The sequence below is a fragment of the Nomascus leucogenys genome, chromosome 9 (assembly GCF_006542625.1).
Source record: "Nomascus leucogenys isolate Asia chromosome 9, Asia_NLE_v1, whole genome shotgun sequence".
NCBI classification, from domain to species: Eukaryota; Metazoa; Chordata; class Mammalia; order Primates; family Hylobatidae; genus Nomascus; species Nomascus leucogenys.
The window spans coordinates 34,892,397-34,904,842 of record NC_044389.1 but is presented as its reverse complement, the minus strand read 5'-3'; the positions used below and the strand labels follow the sequence as shown (position 1 = coordinate 34,904,842).

At 42.3% G+C, this 12,446-nt stretch overlaps 1 protein-coding gene across 3 annotated transcripts in view; it reads right to left on the bottom strand.

Moving 5' to 3' along the window:
* The window catches only part of ZYG11B (zyg-11 family member B, cell cycle regulator), a 108,228-nt gene that overhangs the window by 55,934 nt on the left and 39,848 nt on the right, over positions 1–12,446 (bottom strand). For all 3 annotated transcript variants that reach the window (XM_030818816.1, XM_030818817.1, XM_030818815.1), the window contains exon 3: positions 4,070–4,824. In XM_030818816.1, the coding sequence (XP_030674676.1) occupies positions 4,070–4,824 (755 nt within the window). The remainder of the gene's footprint in view (positions 1–4,069; positions 4,825–12,446) is intronic.

Here is a 12,446-nt window from a genome sequence, read left to right as displayed (position 1 = left end):
TAGCTGGGAGAGAACAGGTGTCTGCCACCATGCCTGGCTAAATTTTTTTGTATTTTTAGTAGAGGAAGGGTTTTGTCATGTTGGCTAGGCTGGTCTCCAACTCTTGGCCTCAAGTGATCCGCACGTCTTGGCCTCCCAAGGTGCTGGGACTATAGGCATGCTCTAAGCCAATTTTATTGCATATATATATATATATTTTTTTTTTTTTAAGACAGAGTTTCTCTCTTGTTGTTCAGGCCGGAAATCAATGGCACCATCTTGGTTCACCACAACCTCCAACTCCCGGGTTCAAGCGATTCTCCTGCCTCAGCCTCCCAAGTAGCTGGGATTACAGGCATGAGCCACCATGCCTGGCTAATTTTTTTTGGATTTTTAGTAGAGACGGGGTTTCTCCATGTTCGTCAGGCTGGTCTCCAACTCCCGACATCAGGTGATCCACCTGCCTCAGCCTCCCAAAGCACTGGGATTACAGGCGTGAGCCACTGCATCCAGCCATTGCCTCTATGTTCATTCAGTGAACAACACTTCTCTACCCAGTGACAAACCCTCACATCTGGCTGCTCAAATTACAAGTATATTCTTTTTTCTCCCAAAGTGCTGCGATTACAGGCGTGAGCGACCACGCCTGGCCGACTAAAGCTATTTTTAAATTAGTCTGTATCTTCTCCACTAGACTAGAAATCCTCAAGAGCAGGGATATTAACAGATATCTTTTTGTTGTCGTTTTGTTTTTTGTTTTTGAGACACAGACCTGCTCTATCGCCCAGGCTGGAGTGCAGTGCCACAATGCTGGCTCGCTGTAACCTCCGCCTCCCAGGTTCAAGCAATTCACCTGCCTCAGCCTCCTGAATAGATGGGATTACAGGCATGTGCCACCATGCCTGGATAATTTTTGTATTTTTAGTAGAGACGGGGTTTCACCATGTTGGCCAGGCTGGTCTTGAACTCCTGACCTCAAGTGATCCGTCCGCCTTGGCCTCCCAAAGTGCTGGGATTACAGGTGTCAGATGGGGGTCTCACTATGTTGCTCAGGCTAGTCTCAAACTCCTGAGCTTAAGCAATCCTCCCACCTCGGCCTCCCAAAGTGCTGGGATTAAAGGCATGAGCCACTATGCCTGACCAAAAAACATTTATGTACCTTCACTGCATGTTGATTACTGCAGTTCAATATAGGAGTCTGACTTCAAGGGAGAGCTCTAAGTTAAGACACAAATTTAGGAGTCATTGGCATATAGATTTAAGGACTGAGGTGCAGAACACTCCAACAGTTAGAGGCCTGGAAGATGAGGAAGAACCAACAAAGGAAATTGAGGCTTAGTGGCAAGACAAGTAGGAAAGAAAAAAACAAGACAAGTATGATATCCTGGAAGCCAAGTTAAAAAAAAAAAGGTATCTCAAGGAAGAGGCAAAGATCAACTATGTCAAATACCATTTTACTTTGGGTCAAATAAAATGAAGACTAAGAACTAACACTGGATTTAGCAGATTTTCAATGTTCTCATGAGTTGGGAGCCACAGCATGGTAGATAATCCAAGTATGGGATAAGGTGGCCAACAAATGTAAGAATTCTAGTTGTGGAGAAACGGAAGGTTCAGGAAACTGATGGTGACAGAAGAGAAAACTGAGTAGGGAAATAGAAGAGAAAATCGAGTGCGGAAATACTGATGACAGAGCTGGAAATTCTATGCTAAGAAAGCCAGGCTAGGCTCAGGGGCTTACACCTATAATCCCAAAACTAGGAGGCCAAGGTGGGAGGATCGCTGAGCGAGAACCCATCTTTGCAAAAACACTAAAAAAAAAAAAAAAAATTAGGCCAGGCACAGTGGCTCACGACTGTAATCCCAGCACTTTAGGAGGCTGAGGCAGGCAGATCACCTAGGTCAGGAGTTCAAGACCAGCCTGGCTAACATGGTGAAACCCCATCTCTACCAAAAATACAAAAATTAGCTGGACATGGTAGCAGGCACCTGTAATCTCAGCTACTCAGGAGGCTGAGGCAGGAAATTCGCCAAAACCCAGGAGGTGGAGGTTGCTGTGAGCCAAGATTGCGCCATTGCACTCCAGCCTGGGTGACAGAGCTAGACTCCATCTCAAAAAAAAAAAAAAAAAAAAGAAAATTAGCCAGTTATGGTGGCACACGCCTGTGGTCCCAGCTACTCAGGAGGCTAAGCCAGGAGGATCCACTTGAGCCCAGGAGGTAGAGGCTGCAGTGAGCCTATTCATGCCACTGTACTCCAGCCTGGGTAACGGGGCAAGACCCTGCCTCTGAAAAAAAAAAAAAAAAAAAAAAAAAAGTTATTGTAAAACAGTGATTCATGAGTTTGGCTGGACACTGCAATCATCTAAGAAGCTTTAAAAAATACTGATGCCTGGGTCTCACCTCTCTTCCTAATGCAGTCTTTGCACATATTATTCTATCTGCCTGGAATGCTCTCTACTCCTACTCACCCTTAAGATCTCCACTCATCCATCAATTTCTCAGAGAAACAGGTGGCTCACGCCTGTAATCCTAGCACTTTGGAAGGCCAAGACAGGTGAACTGCCTGAGCTCAGGAGTTCGAGACTAGCCTTGGCAACATGGTGAACCCCTGTCTCTACTAAAATACAAAAACTTAGCCAGGCGTGGTGGTGTGTGCCTATAGTCCCAGCTACTTGGGAGACTGAGGCAGGAGAATTACTTGAACCTGGGAAGCAGAGGTTGTAGTGAGCCAAGATCACGCCACTGCACTCCTGCCTGGGCAACAGAGCGAGACTCCATCTCCAAAATATATATATATATATAGATATATGTATATCTCTAGTTTAAAGCATGTATCTATAAAAGTATATAAACAGGTATAAATATAAAATGTATTTGTAATCATATAATCACCACTCCCATTAGGTTAAGCTCCTTGGAGGCAGATCCTATATCATTTTCTTTTTTTTTTTTCGAGACAGTCTCATGCTGTCACCCAGGCTTGAGTGCAGTGGCACAATCTTGGCTCTCTGCGACTTCCACCTCCTGGGTTCAAGTGATTCTCCTGCCTCAGCCTCCCGAGTAGCTAGGACTACAGGCACATGCCACCATGGCTGGCTAATTTTTGTATTTTTAGTAGAGACAGGGTTTCACCATGTTGGCCATGCTGGTCTCGAACTCTTGACCTCAAGTGACCTGCCCACCTCTGCCTCCCAAAGTGTTGGGATTACAGGTGTGAGCCACTGCACCCGACCTCATTTTCATTTTTGAATCCCAAGCTCTACCAAATCCAACTGATGTTTGTTAAACTAAATTTAAACCATTAGGCATGAGAAATCTTAGGAAAAGCAAAATTCTACCATTTCTACAGTAGGGATCTCCTTAGAAAACTTGATCTCCCACTAGGTATTCAATTCAACAAGGGGTGTCCTTAGTTTCTCTGAAGTTATCCATTAAAAACACTATATGTAGCTGGGCGTGGTGGCTCATGCCTATAATCCCAGCACTTTGGGAGGCCAAGGCGGGCAGATTACGAGGTCAGGAGATTGAGACCATCCTAGTTAACACAGTGAAACTCCATCTCTACTAAAAATACAAAAAATTAGCCAGGTGTGGTGGCGGGCGCCTGTAGTCCCAGTTACTTCGGGGGCTGAGGCAGGAGAATGGCGTGAACCCGGGAGGCAGAGCTTGCAGTGAGCCGAGATAGTGCCACTGCACTCCAGCCTGGGCGACAGAGCGAGACTCCGTCTCAAAAGAAAAAAAAAACAGTATATGTAAATGGTTCAAAATAGCTAAACATTATCATCATAAGACGACCTATTGTTTAGCCAGGACCTACTACGTGACTTGCACTTTACATAGATTATTATTACTCTGCAAGGTAAGAATAGTATCTATTCTACAAATAAAGAAATAAAAACTCAAAGTGACATCATAGCTTGTTCTGGGTCATGAAGCTGAGATTTTAATTAGGACTCTAAGCCTTTCAACTATATGCAGCCCTGTTTCATGAACATGTTCCATATATTACAGACATTCATCTTTAATAGAGTCTTATGCAACTAAGATATTGGTCAGCCTGACAAAATAATACATTTTTAAAGTCTAACCTTCAAATGTCCTTCGCCTGTGAGGAATTCAGAGTAACCAGCATCAGTAGCCAGCAAACCTACAAATTGCATGCTTGGACGTTGTTGTATAAAGGCTTCAACAGCTTTATCTGTCACGTGCTTTCTCCCAGAAACATCCAGAGAAACAAGGTTAGGTAGGATGTCTTTTTGTTCTAGTAAGCGAAGAGCTATGTCTGATGTAAACTGTTTATCATCTGAGATATCAAGATGATTCAGATGTTTGAGTTCCCGAACTACATCCAGTATCTGGGTAGTTGTCATTTTTAAACATTTCAAGTGGTGCATGGTTAGAGACTTCAGTCGGTCTTTGCAGGCCAGTAGAGCAGTGATGTCTGTGATCGAGGTGTTAGAAATATCCAAACTCTCTAATCTTGGCAATGAGGCAACTTCAGCCAGGTCTTCATTGTAAAAGAGAACATTCGTGATGCTTAAAGCTCGAAGGCCAGAAAGCCGGCTGAAGCAGCGCTCGTAAGGATCCTCGAGGGAGAGAGTTAATGAATTCAGCACCAGGCACTGGAGATTCTGCTGGATCCATTTGTTACTGCCAAGCCCACTGATAATGTCTGTAATCGTGATATCAGCATTCACACCTGTGGCATCAAGTTCCACTAACTTGTGGTGGCAGAAAGCTTTCCGGAAAGCAACAGCAGAGATCTTTGCTTTGCGAATGCAGGCTCGCTTTAAGCGCATCTGGTTGCCCCTAAAAATACCCACAGTTCCATCATTCAGTAGACCTGTGGAAAAACAAGCAGCATTTTAACTTCAAAAAACAGTTAAAGAATAGCTAAAATTTCCATCACACTTTACATTTCCAAAGCGCTCCCATGTAACAGTATCTCGTCTGATAATCACAATTCATTTAGGTGAGAATATTATTGTTTACAACTTGTAGATGGGTAAACTGGGGCTCACAGAGTGGCTTTCCAAGATCACAGGGCTACCAAGTGGCAGAATCAGGACTGTGGCAGACATTATTGATATCCATTAACATCTAGTTCTTACCTTACCAGACAACTACATTTCCCAGCCCATCCCTGGAGTTAGCTGGAGCCATGTGCCTAGTTCTGGCCAATGGACTGTATGCTGAAGCACCTGAGAGCCAGTGCATGATTTTCCATGCTGTCTTTTCCTGCTATGACAAATGAGAAGCCTTCACGTTCTAGAGAGTATAGTTATATGAGGAGAAACCTTCCATCAGTTTGGACCCTAGGGTGACCATGAAGCAGAATCCTCTATGGACTTGCAGAGTTTACGTACCACAAGTGAGGTATAAACCTGTGTTAAGGTATTTGATTTGTTACATTTCTAGCCTATCCTTTAAATTCACCTTAACATATTATTATACAAACACATATACACATAATATATTTAGCATGCACTTAATGCCTTGTAATTCATTAATAAACCACTAGCCAGATCTCAAACCTTATTAAAGTGATCTAGGCCTCGGAAACATAGCGAGACCCCATCTCTACAAAATAACTGAAAACGAGTTGGGCATAGTGGTGCATGCCTATAGTCCTAGCTACTAGGGAGGCTGAGATGGAAGGATCATTTGAGCCCAGGAGTTTGTGGTTATAGTGAGTTATGACTGCACCATTACACACCAGCCTGGGTGACAGAGACCCTGTCTCTGAAAAAAAAAAAAAAAAAAAAAAAATATCTAGTAGTTATAGCTTCCCCCCACACTCCTCTCCCGCAGATGAATGTAAATGAAGTCGACACAGTAACCTCTTGAAGTGCCTTCAAGATCTACCTGTCTACCAATCAACAGTGTCACAAGCATATGATACTTTGGAGGCACATCAACAATATCACATATCAACTAAACAACATTGACTGTGAAAGAAGTAACAATCATGCCAAAAACAGGTAGTCTAAGAATAGTCTGGGGTGAATGAGCAATTGAGGACAGGTAAATAAATAGCCTGAAGTCAAGAGAGGAACTCTGAGGCGGCACCTTAGCTGGCCCATACTCAAAATGTAGCTAGGCTGCCAGCCAGTCACCCTTAAATTAGAAATGAGGTGTTTTTGAAAGGGAGCACTATTCTCTAATGAATTTTGCAGACTTAATTACAGTTACACAGTTAAAATCAAGAAAGGCCTGTGCAAAACCTGCCAAAGTGGACAAAAATGACTAATTACATATTAAGAACTCCATTAGATTTTAGAGCTGTGCTGCCCAATACATAGTCACTAGCTCCACACAGCTGGAGAGCACTTGAAAAGCAGGTGGTACAAAGTGAGGTCAGCTATAAAGTACAAAATATACACCAGATTGTGAAGACTTAATACAACAAAATAATGTAAAGTATCTCAATTTTTTATATATACTACAGGTTGAAATGATCATTTTTTAATATATTGGGTTAAATAAAAATTATTAAAACTAGTTTCACTTGTTTTTCTTTTTATTTTTTTATGTGGCCACCGGTAAATTTAAAATTACATTTCTATTAAACAATGTGGTTCTAGAGACAGCCTTTCAAATTACCTGCACTCTATTTCAGGGGAGTAAATTTCATGATGGGGTCCATTCAGCAAACAGTTTATTAAACAATTACTATATGCCAAGTACTCTAAATGTTGTAGATACAAAGAAAAATAAGACATGCCCCTATAATCAAAGGATTCATAATCCCATGGAGTAAAAAAGACACAAACAGCCATAACAAAATGAGATATATGGTATATAAATGTCAAGTATAAAGTACCACAAAAACAAAGAAAAGGAAGTAAACCATCATGAATGAAGATCTGGAAAAGATTTGATGGGAGAGGTGATCTTTGAGTAAGGTCTTTGAAAATACTGGAAGAATTCAAAGATAGAGAAAGAAGGTTAGTAGGCCAGGTGCAGTGGCTCATGCCTGTAATGCCAGCATTTTGGAAGGCCGATGCAGATGGATCACCTGAGCCCAGGAATTCGAGACCAGCCTGGCCAACGTGGCAAAACCCCGTTTCTACTAAAAATGCAAAAATTAAACGGGTGTGGTGGCGCACGCCTGTAATACCAGCTACTTGCAAGGCTGAGGCAGAGAATCACTTGAACTTGGGAGGTGGAGGCTGCAGTGAGCCAAGACTGCTCCACTGCACTCCAGCCTGGGCGACAGAGTGAGACTCCATCTCAAAAAAAAAAAAAAGAGAAAGAAGGTTAGGTATATGAAAGAAAGAATATACAGCATAAGCAAAGTCTTAAGATGTGAAAGCATATCACAGGGTTAGGAAATGGCAAGTAGTTCTTTCTATGTTGCTGGAACATAAGAAATAGCTAGAGCCGTAAGATGTGGTGCATTTCTGGGGATATAAGCATGCAAATGGGAGAAGAAATGAGGCTGAAGGTGAGCTGGAGCTAGATCACTCTGAAAGGCGAAGAGATGAAAGCAGATCAGCTAGGGACCTTGGGACCCATGGAACAACGCAGTAAAGTTCCTGGTTTTTTTCTGGTCATATATCCCAGATCTAAAGTTGAAGGAGCCAGCAGCCTGGAAACGCCAGTGGGCACAGGCAAAAAAGCTCCCCCAAAATCTGCTCACTCTAGCCAACGTACCAGGAAAGGAGCAACTAGGAAGACAGGAAACAGCTAGTAGACAGTAACTGCTTTACTTCAGCCAAACACGACAGAAAAAACTGCGGCCCCACCCATGCCAGCAAATGCCAATAGGGGCCTAGATTTCTACCCCTGCCAGGCTGTAATTACTTACCCCAATCTGCCCACAGAGGAGGTGTTAGAGAATCTGAGTAGAGAGCAAGGACTTTCATTCCTGCTGGGTAGTAAGAACTATCCCCCACCACGATGTCAGTAGACACCATCTGAGGAGCCTGAACTTTAACACTCATCGAGCAGTGATGAAGTTCTCTACCTGCTTCCCTGCTGGGGTGCTGTCATAGGAAGTCTAGTGGAAAGTCAGGACTTTCACAACTGCCCAACAGTAATGAGGCCACCTCCTCCCAACATGGTGTCAGTAGAAGCCAACTGGGAAGCAGAAATGACATACCCATAACCCTCAGTTAGGGAAGTATCAATAGAGTCCTAGTGGGGAGTCAGAATTCCAACCTCTGCATAGCCCTGCACCTTGGGTGTCAAGCCAAGTGGGGAACCAGAAAGAACATTAACCCTAAACTGGCCGGGCACAGTGGCTCATGTCTGTAATCCCAGCACTTTGGGAGGCCGAGGCGGATGGATCACAAGGTCAGGAGATCGAGACCATCTTGGCCAACATGGTGAAACCCCGTATCTACTAAAACACAAAAAACTAGCCAGGCCTGGTGGTGCATGCCTGTAATCTCAGGTACTTGGGAGGCTGAAGCAGGGGAATCACTTGATCCCGGGAGACAGAGGTTGCAGTGTGCTGAGATCGTGCTACTGAACTCCAGCCTGGCGATACAGCAAGACTCAGTCTCAAAAAAAAAAAAAAAAAAAAAAAAAATTAGCCGGGCATGGTGGTGCGTGCCTGTAATCCCAGCTACTAGCGGGGCTGAGGCAGGAGAATCGCATGAACCCGGAGGCGGAGGTTGCGATGAGCCGAGATCACACCATTGCACTCCAGCCTGGGCAACAAGAGCGAAACTCCGCCTCAAATATAACATAACGTAATATAACATAACATAAAATAAAATAACAAAATAACAACGTAACATAAAATAAATAACAAAATAACATAAAATAAAACAACATAAAATAACATACAATAACAAAATAACATAAAATAACATAACAAAATAACATAAAACATAACATAAAATAAAATAACAAAATAACATAATAAAATAAAGTAACATAAAATAACAAAATAAAATAACAACATAAAATAACAAAATAAAACGTAACATAAAATAACAAAATAACATAAAATAACAAAATAAAAATAACATAAAATAAAATAACATAACATAACATAAAATAAAAATAAAATAAAATAATTTTTTTTGTTTTTTTTTTGAAACAGAGTCTTGCTCTGTCACCCAGGCTGGAGTGCAGTGGCACGATCTCGGCTCACTGCAAGCTCCGCCTCCCGGGTTCACACCATTCTCCTGCCTCAGCCTCCCCAGTAGCTGGGACTACAGGCGCCCACCACCATGCCCGGCTAATTTTTTGTATTTTTTAGTAGAGACGGGGTTTTACCGTGTTAGCCAGGATGGTCTCGATCTCCTGACCTCGTGATCCACCTGCCTCGGCCTCCCAAAGTGCTGGAATTACAGGCGTGAGCCACTGTGCCCGGCCTATAAAAATTTTTAAAAAGAACATTAACCCCAATCTGGCAGTAACAAGGCAGTACTCCTGCCTTCCACTGCTGGGGTGACGTCAGAGACTCAAACTAAAACAGAAAAGTCTCATATCACCTACAATGTCCTGGTTTCAATAAAAAATTACTCTGAATCATGCTAAGAACCAGTGAGACTTCAAACTCAAAAAGAGATAATCAATATATGCCAACAGTAAGGTAACAGAAATGTTAAAATTATTTGACAACGATTTTAAAGGAGCCATAAAAAAATGCAATTAAATTTTCAAAAGTAAACAAACATGCTTAAAAAAAAAATGAGTGAACAGGCCAGGCGTGGTGGCACTTTGGGAGGACAAGGCGGGCAGATCATGAGGTCAGGAGCTCGCGACCAGCCTGACCAACATGATGAAACCCCATCTCTACTAAAAATACAAAAATTAGCTGGGCATGGTGGCACACGCCTGTAGTCCCAGCTACCCAGGAGGTTGAGACAGAAGAATCGCTTGAACCTGGGAGGCAGAGGCTGCAGTGAGCCAAGATCACGCCACTGCACTCCAGCCTGGGCGACAGAGCAAGATTCTCCATCTCAAAAATAAATAAAATTTAAAAAAAAATTAATAAGAAAAAAATGAAAACAGACTCAGCAAGGCAAGAGAGGATATAAAGAAAAATCAAATAGAAATTTTAGATGTGAAAAATACAATAATGCTTGAGGTCAACAGTAAAATAGAGAGCAGAGAAATAAGATCAGTGAACTAGAAGATAAAAGAATATAAATTACCTAATTTAAATAACAAGAACAGAATGGGAAAAAAACCAAAACCAAAAACCTAAAGCTATATTTGTGTCACTGGGATATCTCAAGGACAGGAGAAAGACAGTGGAGTTGAAAAAGTACTTAAAGAAATGATGAGCAGGTACAGTGGCTCATGCTTATAATCCCAATACTTTGGGAGGATGAAACAAGAGGATTACCCGAGGCCAGGAGTTTGAGACCAGCCTGGGCAACACTGCAAGACTCCATCCCAACAACAAAAAATTTTAATTAGTCGGGCATGGTGATGCATACCTGTAGTCCTAGCTAGTCAGGAGGCTGAGGTCGAAGGATCGCTTGAGCCCAGGAGTTTGAGATTATAGTGAGCTATGATTGCACTGTAGCTTGGGTGACAGAGTAACACCCTGACTGGGAGAGAACAAAAAACAAAAAACTGAGCATGGTGGCTCATTCCTGTAACTGGGAGGCTGAGGTGGGAGGATTGCTTTGAGCCCAGGGGTTCAAGACCAGCCTGCACAACATAGAAAGACATCATCTCCATTACAAATTTTTAAAGATTAGTCAGATGTTGGTGGCATGACCTGTGGTCTCAGTTACTTAGGAGGCTGAGTCAGGAGGATTGCTTGAGTCCGGGAGTTCAAGGCTGCAGTGAGCTATAATCATGCCACTACACTCTAGCCTGGGAAACAGAATGAGACCTTGTCTCAAAAAATATTTAATTAAAAAAAAAGGCTGGATGCAGTGGCTCACGCCTATAATCCTAGCACTTTGGGAGGCCAAGGCAGGAGGACTCCTTGAGGCCAGGGGTTCAAGACCAACCTGGCCAACATAGTGTGACTCCATCTCTATTTAAAAAAAAAAAAAAAAGATCACTCAGAAAAATTGGAAGCAGTGGTTTACATGTAGTTAAGGGAATTTCATCTGATGGCTTCAATTTTCTTACTAAGATAAATGGTAGAAAGTCTGAGAAGGGCAAAGAACATCTGAAACTACTGTGAGGAACACTAGTTAACTAGGGAAATACTCCAGAATTCCTGGGCAGTGCCGAGGGGCCCACCTTTATGTTACTGACTTCCCACCTTGTCATACAGGTCTCAGTCTAGTATCACCACTTTAGAAGCTTTCTCTGATCATCCAAGTTAAAACACCTCCCTTCCTTTATTATTCTTCTTAAGAGAACAGTGTTCTTTTTCCCTCAGAGAACCTGGCACAAGCTGTAATTCTATGTGTTTACTTCCTAATTGTGTCTCCCACTGGACTATATGCTCCATGAAAGCAAGATTCATGTTGCATTCATTGTCTTATTTAAATATTCACAGTAATCCCTGTGAGGGAGTTATAATTATCTACATTTTACAGATGAGGAATCTTAGACTTGTAAAGTAACTTGTCCAGCATCAAATAGCAAATTAATGTTGGAAACAGGACTCAGACCTAGGACTGATTTCTAGATCTCATGCTCTTTTCTTATTTAAAAAAAATCTTGGCTGGGCACGGTAAATCACATCTATAATCCAAGCATTTTGGGAGGCCGAGGCAGGTGGATCACCTGAGGTCAGGAGTTTGAGACCAGCCTGGTCAACATGGCGAAACCCTATCTCTACTAAAAATACAAAAAACAAAAATTAGCCAGGCATGGTGGTGCATGCCTGTGATCCCAGCTACTCAGGAGGCTGAGGCAGGAGAATCACTTGAACCTGGGAGGCGGAGATTGCAGTGAGCCGAGATAGTGCCACTGTACTCAAGCCTGGCAACAGAGCAAGACTCCATCTCAAAAAAAAAAAGATAAAATAAAGAATCAACATGCTCTAAATGATAACTCAAAGGCTTCTTTCCTTCTTTCAAGGAGTAAAATACAGACGCATAAATACAAGAATTGTGCCCCAGAGCCTTTTTTCTTTCTTTCTGATTTAGGACAGACAGCTGAAGTGACCAGCAATGTGATCTACAAATAAGTGGGGTGCTAGTCTGGGAGTGTAAGCTTTCAATCACCTAGAAAGTCTATTTGGCTAGTCAAGGAAGCAATTAATAATGTTTCAAATTTTCAGTTTTATCTCGAACCAGAAGACTGAACATGACAAGATTTATAAATTTAGATTAGATTGACAGTATGACACAGAAACATTATCTTTAGATGGTAAAATTCTCACTCTGATTTCTAGCTCTTATGCCCATATTTCCTGGAAAATTTTTAGCATGCAGACACAGATACAATGAGAAAAGATAATGACAAGAGAATCACAGACCCCAATAAGTGAAACTCTAGCATCAGATTTATTTTAATTAAGACTGCTACTGGCTGAGTGCAGTGGTTCATAACTGTAATCCTAGTACTTTGGGTGGCTGAGGCAGGAGG